Genomic DNA, 23,480 nt, shown 5'->3' with positions numbered 1-23,480 from the left:
GCGCCGTGCGGGGTCGAGCGCCGGGGCCGCACCCTGGGCGCCGGGCGTCGTGTCGGGGCCGCTGCCCGCACTGCCCGCCGGCCCGGCCATTGTTCGGGCCCCACCCCTGATGAATATTCACGCCGCGCGGGCGCCTCGGCCCGCGCCCTCCCCGGCAGGGTAGGGGTGTGAGTGCGTTTCCGCCGGTTTTTCCTGCCTGAGGAGGAAAGGGGGAGCTGTTTTCTCTCTCAGAATATATTTTTGGTGTCCCGTTTCTCCTCCTCCGGCGCCGCCGCCGCCCCCTCTCTCCCCACCTCGCTCCCCGCCTCCGCCTCCGCCTCCGCCTCCCGGGTTATCTTTGTCTCGCTGCCTCGCGCTCACTCGCTCAACTCTCGGCGCCGCCGCGGCCCCACGCTCTGGGCCCGTCCTCAAGGCGCGCGGCGCGGGGCGCGGGCGCCGGGGCCTGAGGCGGCGGGCGACGCCCGGGGGCCTGACAGCCGGCCCCGCGCCATGGTGTGAGCGCCGCCGCCGCCCGCGCACGCTCCGTCCGCCCTCCGCGCGGCCCGGCCGGCCGAGAGCCCCGAGCGGCCCGAGAGCGCAGCCGAGCTCGCCGCCGCCGCCCCCGGCCCCGCGAGGAGAGTCCCGGGCCGGCCCGGCTGCCGCGCGAGGAGCGCCGTCGGCGGCCTGGTCTGCGGCTGAGATACACAGAGCGACAGAGACATTTATTATTATTTGTTTTTTGGTGGCAAAAAGGGAAAATGGCGAACGACTCCCCTGCAAAAAGTCTGGTGGACATCGATCTCTCCTCCTTGCGGGTGAGTGGGCCCGCGAGCGGGCGCGCGGGGAGCGGGCAGCCGGCAGCCGGCAGCCGGGGCCGCGCCCTGGTCGGCCGGGCGCTCGGGCGCCGCCGTGGGCAGAGCGGCGGGCGCGGCGGCCCCTTTGTCTGCCTGTGCGGGCTGGTGCGGGGCGGGCGCTACCCTCCGCCGCCCCCACGCCCCGAGCCCGCCTCGCGACCCCCGGGCGCCGGGGTACCGCGCGGGGCGAAACCCACCTCTTTTGTCACCGCCCTTTCTCTCCAACTGCCCTGCTTGATTTATTTATTTTTTGGCTTCTTTTAAATGATAACCCCTCCCCTCCTTCCTCTCCAGGATCCTGCTGGGATTTTTGAGCTGGTGGAAGTGGTTGGAAATGGCACCTATGGACAAGTCTATAAGGTCGGTGTGGGCGCCTTCTTTGTTTCCCGTGGCATGTGGAAACTTCTTGTTGGGGGACGAGGAGAGGGTGATAAACATTCTGCTGACTGGAGGCCACGCCGCTTGGCCAAAGTTGGGAGAGGGGTTTCGCCTTGCAGTCCCTCTGTTTTTGCACACCGAGTTTATATTCAGACTGGCCTTAAAAGACCTCATTTCCTGGCTTTGAGATAAGGAAATAAGCTACACTCTTAGGCATGCACTTTATCTTCAAAAAAATGGAAAAGCGTTTTTTAAAAATAAGACAACCTGAGTTTTCTCTTTTTTCCCCCCCGAATCTGGCCTCCTGAGTTTGTGTGTAAATTAAAATACAGTGGAGGCGGGCCTTGCCTCTGACGATCCTAAACCACTGCTTGGGCCATCGTGAAAATTGTCATCATGTTTCAGCCTCCACTCAGTGCTTGCCAGTTGCTCAAGGTGGGGAGTTTGGCGTTACCTGGGAATACTTTATAACTGTGGTTGTCATCCTTTCTATTGATGGATACATATTTTGGGGAAGCAGGGAGGAGTGTGTGTTTGGGCAACAGGAGCAGGAAGAATTACAGTGTGGGGATTATAAAATCTAAATTCCAGGAATAACCTGTTTGACAGCTGTGTAATTGAAACAGAAATGACGGAGAGCGAAGAGAATATAGAGGATGCCCTGGTTTCACACCCACCCAGGTCTTTTATCTTTTTAAAAAATTTTAACACCCACCCTCCACCCCAACAATAAATGAAACTAGCAAATCTGGAGACTGAGTCTGCGCTGAGTAGCTGACACCTGATGTGACTTAACAGTGTTCATTTTATCCATTGTACAGTCTAGAGATTATTAAAGAGCTGTAGGGAATGGAGGCACAGGCCTTGAAAATTCAGAACGGAATGTTAAATTCTTCCTGTCTTGATTTGTTTCTCATTACTGAACGTTTTCTAAAACTTTAATCTGCACTGGGGGAGTGTTCTGTTAGAGTCGGTACAAGGTTAGGGAAGCAGGGCTTTGTGGTTCACCATGAAGAATTGTCATTGTCTCATTAAACATGGGTGGAGTTGGGGGGGTTGGAAGCTGACTGTAGACGTTTTCTTAGGCTAGATTAAGTGTGGATCTTATTGTCTGTCTCTTTTCTGCTTTGTGAGTAGAGTTTATCACTTGAACGCCTCTCCTCAGCCCAGACTTCTAGCCTGGGCAGTGTACTTACTGGACTGTGGTCCGAACTTGGGTCAGTATTCTTAGGTGATCTCAAGTGTATTAGCTTGTGTTTTGTTGGTTAACTCTTGGGGCCGGGGCTAGATTTTTGAATTTGAAAGAGAGCCCTGTTAACTCAGCTTGCCAGGCTCAACTGAATTTGGAAGGCGTTGGAAAATTTTGGAAAAGATTGTGTTGCGACTCACTGAGTGGTTGGTAACTGGCTAAAGGACATTCTCCCCGGTCTGTTGTTTGTTGAAGCATCAGTCAGTTTTTTTCTAACCCAGTTTTTTCTCGCCAAATCTAAGTGGTGATTGTAGGCTTCCAAGTGAATTAGCCAGAGCTTGTTTTTGACCTGGTTATACAGTAGTTGGATTGTTTGTCTTATTTGGTCAGCATGGATGTTACGGGCAGAGAAGTAAGCCAGAAGGTAATATAGTCTGTAAACCTTAAGAAAAAGAAAAGAATGAAACCCCAGTTTGTCTTTATTGGTTTTAAGAGGTGGGAGCTGTTTATGGTAAGAGTTTAGTCAAGTTCATTGTTATTTCCCCTCATTGCCTTTTTAGTTCCATTCCCGCCAGCCCTCCCAAGCTTTAGAACTAGGTTTGCTGAGCACTATGTTTGACAAGTATTTGGGATACTGGCATCCCAAATACTTGTCAAACATTCCCAAATACTTGTCAAACATAGTGCTCAGCAAACACAGCTCTCTGACTACAAAGTCTGTGCAGTTGAGAATTTCTCTAATTATGCAAACCTAAGGAATAAAATCTATTCAAAAGTTGCCTACAGTCCAGAACAAAATAGTGCCTGAGATTTTGCTCATAAGCAGTTACATTTTTATATTATGGAAAACTTGAAACATAAAGACTAGAGAGCTTGGTTTATCAGCACATGACTCATCTTGTCTCATCTGTATTCTTCTTCTTTATCTTAATGTAAACCCCAAATGCCATTTCAGCCATAAATACATCAGAATATCTCTTTTTTACACAATCACATTGTTGTTATCACACTTAGAAAAATGTCTTGTATTTGCTGTTAACATTTTCCTGATTGTCTCATACATCAGGAAAATTTTTTTACTATACTTGTCTTTTTTTACTATGACAACAAGTTCTTTAATGTTTACAAGCGGGTACTGGGAACTTCAGTTTTAGAGGTGGTGAAAATAGCAGAACATCTCTTTTTTCCTCTTTTTAAGTATTTAATTTCTAGAACCATGTACCATTATGTACAGGAGTTCATTTAGGATTTTTGTTGGTATGATTTGCTTGTGGTAGCTTTGGGATTAGATTATTAACACTCTAGAGTTTGTTTATTGCTGCTAAAAATCCTTTAGGATGAATTCGAAAAGTTTTTTGTTGCTGAATTGTTATTTATAAAAAGGTCTTTATTTTTAAACATAATTTTAGGTAAAAAATTCTGTAAGCTGAACAACTTGTGGTCCTAATTTATTTTAGTGTCATTTTCTATTTTTCATTAGCTCAGAGGTTGCTTATTTTGAGGTAGCTATATATACATGAAGTGAATGAGTGGAAAAGAGAGTTTTCCGAGATTTGATATGTCGTATGAAATAGCTTTTTTTGGGGCGAATGACTCCCCGGCAAAACTGTGCTAATGGTAGACCCCTCATTTATTGAAGAAAGGGAGGGGAGGGGTTTGTGTGTGGCAGTAGGGCTAAGAGTGACCTTTGGGAATGCTAGAAAGGTTAGGGAGTAGTGGGAATTTCAAGGAGATGTTACTTGGACTTCAGGAGAGGCATCCTCTTTAAGCAGTGAGGAGCCACTGAAAGATTTTGTTGGAATTGGGGATCCCTGAGAGTAGGGGACTTGATCCAGTTTTTTGGGGATAACTTCTAATTTTATGTATCTCTGACAACAGTGGTAAATGGTCTGGTATAGTTGAACAGTCTATAACTTCATCTTAAAAGAGGGAGGTGAAAAACAGGGTATATTCTGTTTAGAGAAATTATTTTCACCCTTAGGTTTTTGAGAGAAGGATACTCATAAACTTAAGATTATAAATTTTCTCTTCTCAAGTTTACATTCAGAATACCATATATTTATAAAAGAAGTGTCTGGTACGATCAGTGAGGACAATGATAGTGTGAAAAATTAAAACCAGAAGTAAATCAAGTTTGTTTCCCTGTTATTTTGGATTTTATTGTTATTTTATTTTGAGACAGAGGTTTGCTCTGTTGCCCAGCATGGAGTGCAGAGGCACCATCTCCACTCACTGTAACCTCCGCCTCCCGGGTTCAAGTGATTCTGCTGCCTCAGCCTCCTGAGTAGCTGGGATTACAGGTGTGTGCTGTCACGCCCAGCTAATTTTTGTATATAGAGATGGGATTTCGCCATGTTGGCTAGGCTGGTTTTGAACTCCTGGCCTCAAGTGATCTGTGCGCCTCGGCCTCCCAAAATGCTGGGGTTGTATACAGACATGAGCCACTGCACCCGGCCTTATTGTTATTTTAAATACTTATTTGACCATTTTTGTGTTTTTCTTGGAGTAACTACTGTTGTTATTTTGCATTTTGTGAGCATATGATGGCTGGTGTTCCAAATGTCTTGAGTAAAAGACTGCCAGCTGGGCGCGGTGGTTCACGCTAGTAATCCCAGCACTTTGAGAGGCCCAGGCGGGTGGATCACCTGAGGTCAGGAGTTTGAGACCAGCCTGGCCAACATGGTGAAACCCCATCTCTACTAAAAATACGGAAAAATTAGGCAGGTGTAGTGGCGGGTGCCTGTAATCCCAGCTACTCAGGAGACTGAGACAGGAGAATCACTTGAACCTGGGAGGCAGAGGTTGCAGTGAGCTGAGATTGGGCCATTGCACTCCAGCCTAGGAACAAGAGTGAAACTCCGTCTCAAGAAAAAAAAGAAAAAGAAAAAGAAGATGGCCAGCCTGAGGACAATTCTGAGTCTTAGAAGGACTGACAGAGGGGAAATCCAGTAACAGTAATGTGGAAGTCAGGGAGTTTAGAATCCAGCAGGTGAAATGTCTGAAATCAAGGTTCACTCAAAGGAGGGACCATAGACTTTATGGAAGACTGACCCATTCTGACCTTGTCATTGGAGGAAGGGTATAATGTGGACCTTGGAGGTTGAGGACGAGGGTACCCTAGGCCCAAAGACCTTGATGGTAAGGGGAGCTAATGCTAAGAGTTTGCTCATTCCACACCTATTTGACACTGTGCTAATGGTAGACTCCTCATTTATTGAAGAAAGGGAGGGGAGGGGTGTTTGTGTGTTGCAGTAGGGCTAAGAGTGACCTTTGGGAATGCTAGAAAGGTTAGGGAGTAGTGGGAATTTCAAGGAGATGTTACTTGGACTTCAGGAGAGACATCCTGTTTAAGCAGTGAGGAGCCACTGAAAGATTTTGTTGGAATTGGGGATCCCTGAGAGTAGGGGACTTGATCCAGATGTGTGTTGGGAAGGAGCTGGTAAGATGTTTGGCCTTGGGCAGTGGTCTAGTGACAGGAGGTGAAGGCCGAGGCAGGATAGTGACTGTGGTGGTAGAGAGGAGGAGCAGTTGGGGTGGATACTCGGGCATTACTCTTTGCTGGATTTCACTTGTTAAATTCACTCGTTCTCTGCAGGCTTTGGTATGTCCCTTTAAGTGGGTACACTGTTTGCCCACGGTATTAGGGGGAGACTTGGGATTCCCAGCACTTTGGGAGGCCGAGGTGGGTGGATCACCTGAGGTCAGGAGTTGGAGACCAGCCTAGCCAACATGGCAAAACCCCGTCTCTAGTAAAAAAATAAAAAAATTAGCCGGGTATGGTGGTGTATGCCTGTAATCCCAGCTACTTGGGAGACTGAGGCAGGAGAATCACTTGAACCTAGGAGGCGGAGGTTGCAGTGAATTGAGATCATGGCATTGCAATCCAGCCTGGGCAACAGAATGAGACTCTTTCAAAAAAAAAAAGGGGGGGGGGGGGCGTGGGGGTGCTAAATTTGCTAAAGTGCTAAAATTGCTTTCGATTGCTCAGTGGTAAGGAGCCATATAGATTGTCTGGCTTTTAAAAATCATTAGGGGCCAGGTGCAGTGGCTCACACCTGTAATCGCAGCATTTTGGGAAGCCGAGGCGGGCGGATTATAAAGTCAGGAGTTCAAGACCAGCCTGCCAATGTGGTGAAACCCCATCTCTACTAAAAATAGAAAAATTAGCCGGGCGCCGGTAGTGCGTGCCTCTAGTCCCAGCTACTCCAGAGGCTGAGGCGGAAGAATCGCTTGAACTTCCCCAAGAGGTGGAGGTTGAAGTGAGCCGAGATCGCACCACTGCACTCCGGCCTCGGAGACAGAGCCAGTCTCCTCTTTAAAAAAAGAAAAAAAATAACATTTTGGAGCAAATACTTAAACTTTTGTGAGAGATTCTCTAAGTGTTATCTTTTAAGTGAGCAGGCCTTGTTCTTAATTGGAGGTAAGGACACCCAATGGGGCAAAATGAATTCTGTAGAACTAGATGTTTTCATTAGGAGGAGATTGTGTCAGCTGATCTGCCACTGAGAGGCATGTTCAGGCTTGTTCTGAGACATAGATTTCCTTCATGCTGGAGGATTCTGGACTTGGGCAAGGTGGGAGGAAGCCAGCCCTGTTGAGTAAGCCCTGTGTGGCTCTCTTCGAGTTTCAATCCCAAACTTTCAAAAACTGTTTCGCTCACTCAGAAATATCAAAAGATCTACAGAAAATCCAACCACCAAACAAAACCCTGCTGCCGATGGGTTTTTAACTCCTTACTGCTTGAAACTTGGTGATAAGTGTACATTCATTGCCTAGCTGCAAACAAGTATTTTGCCTTTTTCCTTAACCAATATATTTTTTTTGTATATATATACACACACATACATACATACACACATACCCCCCCCCACAGACACACTTTTTTTTTTTTTTTTTTTTGAGACAGCGTCTGGCTCTGTCGCCCTGGCTGGAGTGCAGTGGTGCGATCTCGGCTCACTGCAACCTCCTCCTCCCAGGTTGAAGCGATTCTCCTGAGTAGCTGGGACGCCAGGTGCGTGCCACCACGCCTGGCTAATTTTTGTATTTTTAGTAGAGATGGGGTTTCACCATATTGGCCAGGCTGGTCTCAAACTTGAGTCAGAGTAAAGTTTTTAGACGTACGGAAAGATGACTAGGAAGAAAATGGAGAAGGCCACGGTAATCTTACGTTTATTACTAGTGACCATTGTGGCAGCAATGGTTCTTAGGTTTTATAATGTCGTATCACTGCTCACCAAACAGAATTTGTTGCTTTGTTATGGAGCTTGTTCAGTAATAAGAGTTGGTGAGTATTACTCAGAAGAGAAGCTGCCTCTTGGATTGAGTAATTAATAAAGTGATTCATTGGGAGGTAGTTTTTTTCTGTAAGAATCTCTAAGGAAAGATGCCAATGCTGAGTTTGAGGACATCCCAAGTTTTAAAAACTGGACTCTGAGAAACTTTGATGTCTAGATAGCATTAGGTATAACTAAACTGGGGAGACAAAAGTGAAAAACGATTAACCATGTGAGGGTGGTTTCATGCAGATACTGTGGATGTGTGCTGGGCCCTGTTCTGAGAGTTAGATACACAGTGGTAAATGAAGCAGATGATACGTCTACCTTTATGGAACTCAAGAAATACAGGAGGATGGACACAAAATGCGAGATGTGGAATGTCAGTCATACATTCTGTGTTGTCTGCATCTCCCTGGGTCCCCAACCCTGCAGACTTGTGTTCAGACACGATGAATGCTCCAACATGTGGAGAGGGCACATACTGCAATGTGTTCATTTTAAGTGGCTCAACCTCAGCAGGGCTTCTCTGTGCTTTACAGTAAAAACAAATGACTAGAAAAGTGAAATGAAAAGGTAGACATATAGAATATCAGTCTACTTTTTTAACTTGTAGAATCAAAAGACATTTTTACTCTGTCAAATTGCTGTAAAAGTTTTTGTTTTTGTTTTCTTTTTAAAAAAGCATAAGAAACTCAGGTGATATAAAAGTTTTTATATACTTTTAATTTCAGAAATGAACTTGCCGTGATTGGCAGACCAAACTTTGAGGAACACTGAACTGGCAGGATTGAATTTGTAGCAGGGCTCTTAGTGAGCTCTGGGTGGTTGGTGTGTTAGTGGGCTGGAGAATTGAGGACTGTTGTTTGTGCCCAGTAGTTGGTTTTCCGACCCTTTGAACATTGGGGAGCTAGAGCAGGTGCTGCTTACAGCTTTGTGCTTAAGTGCCAAAACGTCTTTGACCCCTGTGCTTTGGAACTGTCTCAGATATGGCTAAATATGAACAAGTTATCCTATTAAATTTGAATAAATGAAAGAAAAACACTTTTACATTATAACTTTAAAAAATCCTTTGTCCGGGCGCGGTGGCTCAAGCCTGTAATCCCAGCACTTTGGGAGGCCGAGATGGGCGGATCATGAGGTCAGGAGATGGAGACCATCCTGGCTAACACAGTGAAACCCCGTCTCTACTAAAAACTACAAAAAAACTAGCCGGGCAACGTGGCGGCGCCTGTAGTCCCAGCTACCCGGGAGGCTGAGGCAGGAGAATGGCGTGAACCCGGGAGGCGGAGCTTGCAGTGAGCTGAGATCCGGCCACAGCACTCCAGCCTGGCGACAGAGCGAGACTCCGTCTCAAAAAAAAAAAAAAAAAAAAAATCCTTTATATGATAAATAGGGCCTTAACTTACCAGTTATGAATCCATAGTTATTAATCAATGATACTAAAGTGCTTATACCAAAAGTCGGAGTCATCCTGTTCTCCAGAAGCACCTGTTTTCAGTGCTTTTAGCTGCTACATCTGAAATTTATTGCTGTATTTCTAAATTATGTACTTATATGGCTATTTCTTCATTTATCAGTTTTATACATTTATTGACTTCCTCTAGCAGTAGTTGTACGTATTGAACTACTTAGTTCCATAGTAGTTGAATATGTAACTCCTCCTATACTTGCCGCCTCCCTCAAGTGGGCATGCCGTAATTTGGGGCTAAAGTGGTAGTTTCTTTTATCATGACTGTAAGTACCATGTATATGTGAGCTAAACAGTCTCATGGGATTACATTTCCTTTTTAAGCAACACCCCTGCGCCCACATCGCTTTTAGTTTTTCCTTGGCTTAGTTTTCTTTGTACCTATCATCGCCTTCCCCCTCAGATACCCTAAAAGGTATAACAAATGCCTGGCAAAGGTTAGTCTTTATCACATTTTCCAAATGCTTAATTTAACACCACACATCAGATAATTTATTGTTGCAGATAACCTTGTTGATTTCAATTTTTTCTCCCTGGAGTTTTCCTCGTAGCTGCGCAGGTGTGGTTGCCCCTGGGCCTGGCACGTAGCGTTTGTCCTGGAACGTCTGTTTCCTGGATACTACAGTCTTCCTTTTTGGTTTACTATCATATTTTCCTGAAGCACATCCCCTAGTAGTTTTAAAAGAAAGGGTGTATGGGTATTAAGGTTTTAAGTCCTTGTATGACCGAAAATCCCTTTTTCTTATCACTGCCTCATCTCTTCTTGTCTGGAACATAACTGCTTTCGATTTCTTTAGGGACTAAATCTTTGGTTTCCTGTGGGTATGGAGTGATGTGAGACAGTTACCAGACTGTGTAAGGCAGAGAAAGGGGACTTGGGGCTCTCAACCACTAAATATGCAAACTTTGATCAGTTCTGATTTTGGCCTTGCACCTCGCTTGGTATTGATTTATTCCAAATGATGACCTTCTCAGGGTTTTGTAGGTCCAACTGTCTCACTTCTTTTTGACATCCTTAGTAGGCACTTAGGTTGTAATTTTTATCTCTTGGTGAGTTACTCCTCCACTCCATCCACTTTTCATTTTCCACTCCATCCACTTTTCATTTTATCTTTTTTGTGTTGTTGTTTTTTTTTTTTTGGAGACAGACTCTCACTATTGCCTAGGCTGGAGTGCAGTGGTGCGCTCTTGGCTTACTGCAGCCTCTGCCTTGTGGGTTCAAGCGATTCTCCTGCGTCAGCCTCCCAAGTAGCTGGGACTACAGGTGCAGACCACCATTCTCGGCTAGTATTTGTACATTTAGTAGAAATGGGGTTTAACTCTGTTGGCCAGGATGTTCTCGAATTCCTGACCTCAGGTGATCCCCCTGCCTGGGCATCCCATAGTGCTTGGATTACAGGCATGAGCGACTGCCCCTGGTCTGCCTGTCTGTCTGTCTGTGTCTTTTGGAGTACAGTGGTGTGATCACAGCTCACCGCAGCCTCGATCTCCTGGGCTCAAGCGAACTTCCCACATCAGCCTCTTGAATAGCTGGGACTACGGGTGTGCACCGCCATGTCCAGCAAATTTTTAAAATTTTTAGTAGAGATGGTATTTGACCATCTTGCCCAGGTTACTGGACTCAGGTGGTCTGCCTACCTCGGCCTCTCACCATCCACTTTTTAGCTGTCAAAATCTAATAAAAATGATCTCTACTGTCTTCCCCTTTATCTCTTTATTCTTTTGTTTACTTTAAAATCATTTTTATGGGAATTAATTCTTAATAACTCATGTGATCAGTCCACCATGTTTAACCAAAAGTTGTGTCTTTGATTTTGGACTTAGGGTTTTGCTGAGGTGTTTGTTTCTTTTCTTCCAGAACAATAATACCAGCAAAACAATAACAATCACAAAAAATTAAAGATGAAAACAAGGGTAAGCAGTGCATAACCTCTGTGACCTTACTACATGACCTCTGTCAGAGATACTTAATTTGGGAGGTGCAAGCTGAGGGAGATGAGGGATGAGGAAGAAGGAAAGTGAGGCAAGATGCCAAGCAGTGCCATGATATGTATTAATTACCATGCTGGCTGCTGCTTTGAACAAATCTTTGAGAGATAGAGGAGTTTGTTCAGCAGTATTTTTTTTTAAAGCAGCTTTATTGAGGTATATATTCTGTACTATGAAATTAACCCAGTTCAAGCTTACATTTCAGTGATATTTAGTAAATTTACTGAGTGGCACAACCATCACCACAAATCAATATTGGAACCCTTTGATCATGCCAATAAGATTCCTCCTCCTTATTTACAGTTAATCCCCATTCCAACCCAGAACTCCAGGCAACCACTCATCTGTCAGTATTAATTTGCCTTTTTGGAATATTTCGTATAAATAGAATCCTACAATGTGTGGTCTCCTATGTTTAATGTTTGAGGTTCGACCACGTAGCCGTGTGGTTCTTTGTTCCTTTTTATTGCTGAATTTTAAGCTATGGTTGTACCACATTGGTTACCTCTTCACCAACTGATAGGCATGATGTTGATGGAACTGCACCTTAAGTCATCCACAGAAGGGAGAAAGGAGGGGGAATTTATCTTTTTGGGTTTTCTTATTTCTCTTTAGTGTAACCAAACACTTGGTTCTGATGACCCTGGGTGACTCTCTGGATGAGGGAAAAGCAGTTGGAAGTTTTGTGTCCCTGAATCCTTTATCTTCCCCACTTTTATTAGTCATTACTGTGAGTTTATTTATTTATTTTTTGAGATGGAGTCTCACTCTGTCGCCCAGGCTGGAGTGCAGTGGCACAGTCTCGGCTCACTGCAACTTCCACCTCCTGGGTTCAAGTGATTCTCCTGCTTCAGCCTCCCAAGTAGCTGAGATTACAGGTGTGAGGCACCACGCCCAGCTAATTTTTGCATTTTTAGTAGAGATGGGGTTTCGCTATGTTGGCAGGGCTAGTCTCGAACTCCTTACCTCAGGTGATCCCCCCCGTCTTGGCCTCCCAAAGTGCTGGGATTACAGGCATGAGCCACTGCGCCTCGCCTTAAGTCATTTTTAAAAATATGAATACAGTTTCTTTGTTATCACTATGAAGACAAACTGTGCACTATCAGCAAGGTCACTGGTATTAGGAACGAGGCCAAACTAGTTTTTCCTTCTATTTTTGGGGGGAATTCCCTTGTATAATAGCCAGCTGTTTACCATGTGATGCTAGACTGCAGTTTTCCTTTATTTCAAGCAGAAGCTATTGACTTGCCTGGATTTTAAAAAAACAAAGCAAAATATGTTATCTTTGGTCAGAAGGTTATATCCCAATAAATGATTTGCTATGTGTTTTGGGGGAATAAGTTTGCTCATTTGTTTCAAGTGTGTTTTTCAGAGTATTTTTCTTATATTTTATTCTTAAGTTTTTTTGTGATACCTTTTGTTAGGGCCTTACTACATTCAGATTACATAAAATTAAATTAAGTAATAGTTTACTTTTTGAAAATTCTTACACTGGAGAGCTTTCATTCTTACCTGCTATGACAGTGACAGAATGCTGTTGACTACCAGAGCCCTTCCCCCCATGAGTTTTTCGGAGACTCTTTATGTAATTGGTGTGTAGTTTTATGACTATTCAATTTTGAGAGGCATGTCAAAGACTGACTATTATCTGAGTTAGGGCTGTGCATCAAGGTACTTAATAATTTGTTGGAGATCCCAGGTTAGACACTGAATATTGCCTAAGGTTGAGTGTGTACATTTAAGTGACAAAATTCGTTGGGTGTATTCATTCACCTGCTAGGGCATGACTCAAATTCTAGGGCCATTCCAGTTTGAAGTTGGCATATCAGAGCATCTTAGTTCTCTGTATGTACACGTTTTCTCATATGTTCTTGTTCCTCACCTTGATTCCCAGAAAAATCTGACAGGTGTTCAGTTCTTTACTCTTCAGTGATTTCAAGGCTTGGTTTCTGTCTCTTGTTTCACTGTCTGCAGATATTTTGAGCCTGCTCTGCTAGTCAAGATTTCTTTTATTTATTTATCTAGTACTTAATGTGTTTATAATATGTGCCAGGCACCATGTGAGGCTTGCTCACTGGTGACAATGGACAAGAAAGGCAGTCAGCTCATGCCCTTGTGTAGCGTATAGCCTAATGTGTAAGGCAGAAAATGAACACACAGTTAAAGAGGATGATATTGCAGATGGGGAACAGCAGGGGCCTATGGGAATGTGTGACATGATAGCTAAGTTAGAGCTGATAAAACAGATACGGTGGTATGCACAGTGAAGCTTTATGATTTCGATTCAGATGCTGTAGATGAGGCATAGATATATGTGGAGCAGTGAACAGTCTGCTAGGAGTTAAGCCACTGAGCTGATGATTCATCATCTTGGTTAGTCCTACTTTGAATAAAGATAGGAGGGGTGTGTTCCATTGATTATGGTAATTGACTGCCTCCATTCAGTTTGCCTTGAGCCAGCTGTCTCTCAGGAAGCCTTGCCTCCTACATCTGCACTGTTTCGTGTTCCTTGCTTTTGAGTCTCCTGTATGAGTTAGGAGTTAGCATCCTGAACATTCTCATGTGGGTGAAGGAGGGGCCTTCATCAGGCCTCAGATTGTCTTATGAGCAGTATCTGGAATAATATCTGGTAAATGACTGGCCTGAAGTAGGCCACATTCTGCCCTTCATTACACACAGGGAGACCGCTTTGTTTAGCTGCTGGTCCCCACAATGTTAGGGCTGAAAGGGACCTCTGTAAAATGGGACCAATAGTGTACAGGTTTATGATATTCACATAGTTTTTAATAAGTTTCTGTAGTTCCGGTTATATAACAAAATAATTAAAAGATAAAGTTTTTTTGCTTTTTTTTTGGAGACAGAGTCTCACTCTGTCGCTCAGGCTGGAGTGCAGTGGCGCCATCTTGGCTCACTGCAACCTCTGCCTCCAGGGTTCAAACGATTCTCCTGCCTCAGCCTCTCATGTAGCTGGGATTACAGGCATGCAGCACCATGCCTGGCTAATTTTTGTAATTTTAGTAGAGATGGGTTTTCACCATGTTGACCAGGTTGGTCTCCAAATCCTGACCTCAAGTGATCCATCTGCCTCAGCCTCCCAAAGTGTTGGGAATACAGGCATGAGCCATTGGGCCTGGCCTTGCTCTTTGATAATATGGACAAAAGAGAATTTTCTTTTTCTAATCCTATTAGGTAAAATGATGCTGTGGCTTTTTTTTTTTTTTTTTTTTGATGTTGAGTGAGATATTTCTAACCATTGTCTAATCATACTGGAAAATGGGACTTTGTGGTTACCAGTGCTGGCTTTCAAAGTGTGAAATTCTTTTTGCATTATTTTGTAGAAGCAAGGGCTTTGTCAGTCATCAACTCCAAGATTGTATTAGACGTTTCATTAGTTTTCTAGTTAATTTGCTGAAAATACATTCTTATTGTTATATGAAAAAAGCGACTTAAATGTTGAATTTTTAAATAGGATGCTTATTTATTTTTTTCTTGTCTTTATACTGTTTATTTTCTTGCTGGCTCTGTCAGCTAAGGACTTGATCTCATTGGTAGTCTGTCTTTCCCTTTTTTTTTTTTGCTTGTTAATGATTCCTTTTGCTGGCTTATTAGCTATAATTTCTACTTAGGTTATTTTATAGGTTGCTTTAGGTTTGTAGCACGTTTTTAACTTACCACAGTCTATCTTCAAATGATACTATACCTTACTATGGTATACATCCATTTCTACCCACTTGGCCTTATACATTTTACTTTTATGTATGTATTTATTATTTATTTATTTATTTTTATTTTTTGAGACGGAGTCTCACTCTGTTGCCCAGGCTGGAGTACAGTGGTGCGATCTCAGCTCACTGCAACCCCTGCCTCCCAGGTTCAAGTGATTCGCCTGCCTCAGCCTCCTGAGTAGGTGGGACTACAGGTGCCCGCCACCATGCCCAGCAAATTTTTTGTATTTTTAGTAGAGATGGGGTTTCACTGTGTGAAGCCAGGATGGGCTCGATCTCCTGACCTTATGATCTGCCCGCCTCGGCCTCCCAAAGTGCTAGGATTACAGGCGTGAGCCACAGCACCCAGAAATGGCTCACTACAACCTCCATCTCCCAGGTTCAAGTGATTCTTGTGCCTCAACCTCTGGAGTAGCTGGGATTACAGGTGTGTACCACCATGCCTGACTTATTTATTTATTTATTTATCTATTTTGAGACGGAGTCTGGCTATGTTGCCCAGGCTGGAGTGCACTGGTGCGATCTCGGCTCACTGCAAGCTCCGCCTCCCGGGTTCATGCCATTCTCCCACCTCAGCCTTCGAATAGCTGGGACTACAGGCGCCCGCCACCACGCCTGGCTAATTTTTTGTATTTTTAGTAGAGATGGGGTTTCACCGTGTTAGCCAGGATGGTCTCGATCTCCTGACCTCGTGATCCGCCCGCCTCGGCCTCCCAAAGTGCTGGGATTACAGGCTTGAGCCACCGCGCCCGGCCGACTAATTTATTTTTAGTAGAGATGGAGTTTCACCATGTTGGCCAGGCTGGTCTTGAACTCCTGATCTCAGGTGACCCACCCACCTCAGCCTTCTCAAGTGCAGGGAGCCACTGCACCAGGCCGAGAAATTTGTTTCTTAAGAAATATCAAAGACTTTGGCCTTGGAACATTAAGAGATAGTTCACTTTGAACTTCAAGCGTTGATTGATTAAAAGTTTCTGGTAAACCAAAATGTTTTTTTTTGAGACAGAGTCTCACTCTGTCACCCAAGTTAGAGTGCAGCGGGCACCATCTTGGCTCACTGCGACCTCCGCCTCCCGGGTTCAGGTAATTCTCGTGCCTCAGCCTCCTGAGTAGCTGGGATTACAGGTGCGTGCAACCACACCTTGGCTAATTTCTGTATTTTTAGTAGAGATGGGGTTTCATCATGTTGGCCAGGCTGATCTCAAACTCCTGACCTCAGGTGATCCACCTGCCTCCTTGACCTCCCAAAGTGCTGGGATTACAGGTGTGAACCACTTCGCCCGGCCTTAAATCAAAATCTTGATTGTGCTTAAAATATTTAAGTAAAATGGTACTTTGCTATAGCATCCCAGTGTTCCAGTTTGACAGTGATCAATTAACAAATTTCTAATCTCCCTGCTAAGTGCAGTACCTCAGGCCTGTAATCCCAGCACTTTGGGAGGCTTAGGTGGGCAGATCATTTGAGGTCAGGAGTTAGAGACCAGCCTGGCCAACATAGTGAAACCCTGTTTCTACTAAAAGTACAAAAAATGAGCCAGGCGTGGTGGCACACACCTGTAATCCCAGCTACTTGGGAGGCTTAAGCATGAGAATTACTCAAACTCAGGAGGTGGAGGTTGCATTGATCCGGGATCATGCCACTGCACTCTCAGCCTGGGGTGACAGAGTGAGACCTTGTCTCAAAAAAAAAAAAAAAAGGCTGGGTGCCGATGGCTCCCAACTGTAATCCCAGTGCTTTGGAAGGCTGGGGCAGGTGGATTGCTTGAGATCAGGAATTCAAGACCAGCCTCACCAACATGGTGAAACCCCATCTCTACAAAAATTAGCCGGGCGTGGTGACGGGTGCCTGTAATCCCAGCTACTCGGGAGGCTGAGGCAGGAGAATTGCTGGAACCCGGGAGGTGGAGATTGCAGTGAGCTGAGGTCGCTCCACTGCACTCCAGCCTGGGCAACAGAGTGAGACTCCATCTCAAAAAAAAAAACAACAAAAATTTTTCTCACCTCAGATGACCTTATGACAAGAGCCAATATTTTAATATCTTTGTCTTAGAACCTCACTCATACAATAGAGACAATCCTCAAATCCAATCCAGAGAGTGTTGCTTCAAGGAACAGTGGTGACTTTTAAGATAGGTTGGAAGTCTGATGGTGCTACATGAATGCTAAACAATCAGTCTTTTCAGGTTTAGTTTAATAGTTATTATTCTTATACTTTCAAAACCATTTTCATGTAATTTTTTTCAACTATTTATTAAATGTTAGTAAAAGAGGAACTACCTGAACACAGATTTTATCCAAGCAGCCTGTTTAGAATAAATTATAGGGAAGGAAGGTTAATTAAAATGCATTTCCTGTACTTGTGAAGAAACTTGTTGAGAAATTAGCTTTGAGAATGTTATGCCATCTTTATGCAACGTATTTATATAGTTAAGAAACATAAGCCGGGAGCGGTGGCTCAAGCCTGTAATCCCAGCACTTTGGGAGGCCGAGACGGGCGGATCACGAGGTCAGGAGATCGAGACCATCCTGGCTAACCTGGTGAAACCCCGTCTCTACTAAAAAATACAAAAAAACTAGCCGGGCCAGGTGGCGGGCGCCTATAGTCCCAGTTTTTTGTATTTTTAGTAGAGACGGGGTTTCACCGTGTTAGCCAGGATGGTCTCGATCTCCTGACCTCGTGATCCGCCCGTCTCGGCCTCCCAACGTGCTGGGATTACAGGCTTGAGCCACCGCGCCCGGCCGAGACTCCTTTTTCTAATTTGCAAATGGCCACCTTCTTAGCCTTTCCTTTTGTGCACCCCTCCCTGGTGTCTGTGTCCAGATTTCTTCTTACAGGGACAGCAGTCAGATTGGATTAAGGCTCACTCTAACAGCCTTATTTTAATTCAGTCACTTCTTCAAAAGGCCCTGTTTCTAAGTCTCATCACTTTCTGAGGTACTGGAGATGAGGGTTTCAACATGTCAGTAATTTTGGGGGGCACGGTTTTAGCCCATAACAATACTGTAAAGTTTTTCTTGTACTGAAGACACGGAAAATAATTTTGCTCCAAAGTGCTAATGACTTATTAACTAACACAGGTAGAATATCCCGTATCTGAAATGCTTGGGACCAGAAGTAGTTCAGATTTGTTTGGATTTTGGAATGTTTGTATTGTATTTAATGGTATATTATTTCTAATCCAAAAGTCTGAAATCCAGAATGCTCCAGTGAACATTTAGTTTGAGAGTCATGTTGATTCTCAAATGGTTTCAAATTTTGGATTAGGGATACTCAACCTGCAAATTTTGAACCTTGTTTTTTTAAATGAAAAAATACATAGGGTCTTCTTATCCAGGGGTCCTCAACTTCCGAGCTTCAGACCAATACTGGTCCTTGACCTAATAGGAGCCAATCCGCACAGCAGGAGGTAAGCAGTGGTCAAGCGATTGAAGCTTTATCTGTGTTTATAGCCCCTCCCCATTGTTGGGCAGGCTGTGGGAGCTCCCCATAACCGGAGCTCCACCTCCTCTCAGATCAGTGGTGGCATTAGATTCTCAAAGGAGCATGAACCCCATTGTGAACTGTGCATGTGAGGGATGTAGGTTGCACATTTTTTCTGAGGATCTAATGCCTGATGTTCTGTCACTGTCTCCCACCACTGCCACCCCCCGCCCACCTTCGAGGAAAAAGTTTCTTCTATGAAACTGGTCCCTGTGCCAAAAAGGTTGGGGCTGCTGTTCTAATCAGATAAATAGCGTATTCATTAGTATATTCATTCAACACAAAAATACTACAGATTAGAGGCCGGGCTCGGTGGCTCTAGCCTGTAATCCCAGCACTTTGAGAGGCTGAGACGGGCGGATCACGAGGTCAGGAGATCGAGACCATCCTGGCTAACACGGTGAAACCCCGTCTCTATTAAAAAATACAGAGGTGGCGGGCGCCTGTAGTCCCAGCTACTCCGGAGGCTGAGGCAGGAGAATGGCATGAACCCGGGAGGCGGAGCTTGCAGTGAGCTGAGATCTGGCCACTGCACTCCAGCCTGGGCCACAGAGCAAGACTCCGTCTCAAAAAAAAAAAAAAAAAGTACTACAGATGGTCAGGCGTGGTGGTTTATGCCTGTAATCCCAGCACTTTGGGAGGCCGAGACGGACGGATCACGAGGTCAGGAGATCGAGACCAACCTGGCCAACACGGTGAAGCCCTGTCTCTACTAAAAATACCAAAAATTAGCTGGGTGTGGTGGCAGGCGCCTGTAGTCCCAGCTGCTCCGGAGGCTGAGGCAGGAGAATGGCGTGAACCTGGGAGGAAGAGCTTGCAGTGAGCCGAGATTGCGCCACTGTACTCCAGCCTGGGCGACAGAGCGAGAGTCTGTCTCAAAAGAAAGAAGAAGAAGAAGAAAAAAGAAAACTACAGATGCTATTCTAGATGATAGGGATAAAGAATTGGCAGAAAAAAAAAAAAAAAAGATCGTGTTTTCATGGGGTTTAAGAAGACAGAAAGTAATATATCAGTTAGCCTTTGCTAGGTAGCAAACCATGACTGAAACTTGCTGGCTTAATGTTATATAAGCATCATCTTGTTTGCTAATACTTTTGTAGGTCAGTAATTTGGATTGGGGCATACTCAGTGTGGTAGTGTGGTGGCTCTTCTGTTGATCCCTTCTAGGATCCCTCTGGAAGCTGAAGTCAGCTGGCAGTTAAAGTGGGAGGCGGGTGAGCTGCGTGGTGTGACTTGGGTTGGCCAGCTTTTTTAAGCACCCTGGCGTTTTCTTTCCCATATCTCAGTTTTCTCTTTGTCTCCTCTCTTCCTTTTGTTGTTCACTAAAGAATATTTTAAAAGTTTCAAGTATTACAAAATATTCAACTTTTGGGGAATGAAATGGAGATACAGTACATGGAAATAAATATGTACATTTAATATCCTTATTTTACAAAAGAATCTAATCGTCATTAATTGCAGTGTTGTAGCATGCCCTGTTACAGCTGAGAGTTAGGGTTTTGCATTCACTAATTTGGGTAGGGTGATAATAACAAAATGATAAATAAGTCATGAATTTTGCCTGGGCTTCTGGTGCTCAAATACCTTAATTCATGGATGGCAACACTCTATCTGCTTTTCTTAGCTCAACAGGAAATGAGAGTAGGGCTTGGGCAGGAAGAAGTCATGCATACCCCGTTCTCAGTGTGCAGCCTTCTCATTGGTTGTTTAGGAGAGCAAACGAAGCTTATCTCCTTCCCCAAAATGTTGATAATGAAGGCAAAATGAGATATAGCTACAGGTAAACTAGATTGAATCTGCTGTTTATGTGTTGGAAGATGACGTTTGAAGATGAGTTTTAGTTCTTAGCACCAATACAACAGATGGTGGGATTTGAGGTTTAAGTGCCTAAGTTTAAGGGTCTCATATAGTAACTCTTAATTTCTTTTTGTGTCGGGAAAAGAACAAAGTCTTGCCTTGAATTAACCAGTTATTTTAAAAAATCATAGACTTCTCTCATGAGAGGAAATGGCCTGAATTCCATTTCCAGGTGACTTTTTAGCTTTAAAGGGGGGCACATGGGACTGTCCGTGGTGTGGCATCTGCAGTGCACAAGCCATTTGTTTCTGGAAACAGTCTCACAAGCAGTGATTTTGGTGAGTTTAGAAATGAATCAGGATGTGCTGAGCTCAATGAGGGCTCATTAGCCTTGGATAATATGATTCTATAAATTAACAGAAATGGAGAGGGTGAAGACTCAGGAGTATAGAGAAAATAGGATGACACTGGAAGCTAGGCTGATTGGTGGGAGTTTTGGAATCAATGTACATCAACTATTAGTTGAATAAGCATATAGTTGAATTCGTAGAGTGGGAGACTTGACCCTTGACTGTGTGTTATAAAAAAAAAAGCTATCTTCGCCGGGCACGGTGGCTCATGCCTGTAATATCAGCACTTTGGGAGGCCAAGGTGGGCGGATCACCTGAGGTCAGGAGTTCGAGACCAGCGTGACCAACATGGAGAAACCCCATCTCTACTAAAAATACAAAATTAGCTGGGTGTGGTGGCACATGCCTGTAATCCCAGTTACTAGGGAGGCTAAGGCAGGAGAATCACTTGAACCTGGGAGGTGGAGGTTGTGGTGAGCCAAGAACGTGCCATTGCACTCCAGCCTGGGCAACAAGAGCGAAACTCCGTCTCAAAAAAAGCTATCTCGAGTACTGACGTGGTCCACCATCTCTTTTATGTACGTTTCCTCACCTTAATTTTTATTTTGCATATGCATGGAGAGGTTAAGTAACTTGCCTAAAGACACATAGCCAGGAAGCAATTGGAGAAACCAAGTGTTAAGGCATTTCAGTCCTGACTTCTGAGTTTAGCTCTTAACCTTTTTGCCAGGTTGTTTCCCAAGGTATTGACAGGTTTGGTTGGTAGGTAAGATGTGATTTAGCAGAGAGAGGCTGCGAGGGTTTAGGGCCAGTGCTGACAGTGGGAAGATGGGGAGTGTGGATGGCTTAAGGGTGGGATTGAGAGGAGCAGAAGTTGCCCGTCCTGAAGCTTTCCTTTTTCTCGACTTTTCGGTGTCTTCCTCAGAGCCTCTCATACTTTAATGTGCACTCAGTCATCTTGGGAGCTTGTGAACATGCAGATTCTGATTCACTGGGTCTGGGAGTCTGCATTTCTAATATGCTTCCCCAGTGATGCTACTGTAATTCCATACTTTGAATAATAAGGAGTAGTAGGGCAAAGAAGATAGCATGGGAGGTGTTGGTAGTTCACTGGAACACAGCTGCTAGGATGGGTTATTTGGACTAGGGTTATATCTTATCCATGTGGTATAAAGTGTCTTGGCTATCTGTACATTCAAATCGATGATTTTGTGAACAGATGATAACTTTCAGTTGGGACTGTAGTCTTTCTGAGGCTCACAGGATGTTGATGTAGGAAGGGGTGTTAGAGAATGTGTAGTTCAACCCCTTAGCTTACAGAGTGAGGGACTTTGTGGCCTACTCAGAGCTAGGTTCACAGATCTGGCCTCTTTCATGCTTTCACTCTCCGTCTGTCTGGGTTGGGTTGGAAGGCAGTGCAGTGAAGTGCTACTGTCTCCCCCCTACTACTTGATGATTTGGTGACATGACAAGGTCATAAATGGATTATGATTCTCAAATTCCATTTCATTTTGTAGTACATTTCTTGAACAAAAGTAAGTGTTTGAGAGAGTGAATGAATAAAAGGGCTGGTTTCTGGGTGAGGTGGCTCACAGAGTGGGTCAGAGGCCGGGACTGCCCCTAAACCGTGGCAGTAAGTTTCTAGTGAAAATAGATGACAGCCATTGTGGTGTTTTGGAGAAGGCAGCAGACCCAGACAGTGGCAGGCTTTCAGGCAGCAGCTGTGTTTTGAGGCCCCAGCAAAGAGGGGAAAGTGGGCAGGTATAAATACAATCAGGGAGAAACTGGGGAAAGACTTTTAGGCAAACTTTTTGGTTCTTGATTATGCGATCTCTCTTGCACCAAGGAAAGCAGACAGTAAAAAGTGTCATTGTTGGAATAGACAATTCAAGTGCCTGATTGTGAGAATAAGAGTTCAAAAAGGGGGCCGGGCGTGGTGGCTCATGGCTGTAATCCCAGCACTTTGGGAGGTCGATACAGGCGGATTACAAGGTCAGGAGTTCAAGACCAGCCTGGCCAATATGGTGAAACCCCGTCTCTACTAAAAATACAAAAATTACCAGGACGTGGTGGCAGGCGCCTGTAGTCCTAGCTACTTGGGAGACAGAGGCAGGAGAATTGCTTGAACCCGGGGAGGCAGAGGTTGCAGTGAGCCGAGATCCCGCCGCTGCACTCCAGCCTGGGCGACAGAGTGAGACTCGGTCTCCAAGGAAAAAAAAAAAAAAAGAGTTCAAAACAGGAGAGAACAGTGGTGGATGGAAGGTAGGAAGAGTTTGAAGCTTTAAAATATTGTTGAGAAAGAAGAAAAAAAATCAGTCTGGACAGATATTTGTACAGCACAGTTGTACTTCAGTGTTTGTGTTTTTTAAAAGAGGCAGTGGGTAAGGTCGGTGGTGGTGGTGGTGGTGGTTTTTTTTTTTTTTTTTTGAGACTCCTGTCACCCAGACTGGTGTGCGGTGGCATGACCTTGGCTTGCTGCAGCCTCCACCTCCCAGGTTCACGTGATTCTCCTCCCTCAGTTTCCTGAGTCGCTGGGATTACAGGCTCCCGCCACCACACCTGGCTACATTTTTTGTATTTTTAGTAGAGATGAGGTTTCACCATGTTGGCCAGGCTTGATTTGAACTCCTAAAAGTTCAGTGGTTTTTATGTTGAAGTCTTGGGACTATAGAATGATAGTTCTGGAAGGAAGTTCAGAGAGCCTCTGTGCATCTCCCATGCCTTTCCTAGAGAAACCTCCAAGGACCCAGTGAGGTGGAGGGACTGACTGGCTAAAAGATATGTCAGCATATAGTAGACTGCCAAATGAACCTTCACATTTTTGTCTCAAATGATTTGAGGACACTCTGGGTTTCTCTCATCTTACTCATTAAAACAAAATACAACACTTTTACTGAGCGCCCTTTATGAGCAGGCACTGATCTTTTCATCATTTTTCTTTGATTTTTAGATTGTGCTTTCTGAAAATTCAGATATTCAAGTTAAGTAATCTTT

At 44.6% G+C, this 23,480-nt stretch overlaps 1 protein-coding gene across 37 annotated transcripts in view; it reads left to right on the top strand.

Annotated features, from left to right (window-relative positions):
• Window positions 1-218: 218 nt before the first annotated feature.
• MAP4K4 (mitogen-activated protein kinase kinase kinase kinase 4) overlaps window positions 219-23,480 on the top strand; it is a 191,606-nt gene continuing 168,344 nt past the window's right edge. For 5 of the 37 annotated variants that reach the window (XM_033175646.1, XM_033175648.1, XM_033175643.1 and 2 more), the window contains exons 1-2: window positions 220-794; window positions 1,128-1,193. In XM_033175646.1, coding sequence (XP_033031537.1) covers window positions 738-794; window positions 1,128-1,193 — 123 coding nt within the window. In that variant the 5' untranslated portion in view covers window positions 220-737. Of the gene's footprint in view, window positions 795-1,127; window positions 1,194-23,480 lie in introns of all 37 variants that reach the window. The other 32 variants (XM_033175676.1, XM_033175660.1, XM_033175666.1 and 29 more) reach the window with 17 other exon arrangements.

Source organism: Trachypithecus francoisi, unplaced genomic scaffold (genome assembly GCF_009764315.1).
Source record: "Trachypithecus francoisi isolate TF-2019V2 unplaced genomic scaffold, Tfra_2.0 Lachesis_group17, whole genome shotgun sequence".
In the NCBI taxonomy this organism is placed as follows: Eukaryota; Metazoa; Chordata; class Mammalia; order Primates; family Cercopithecidae; genus Trachypithecus; species Trachypithecus francoisi.
Note: the sequence above shows the minus strand (reverse complement) of the source record. Positions and strands in the feature narration are given on the sequence as shown.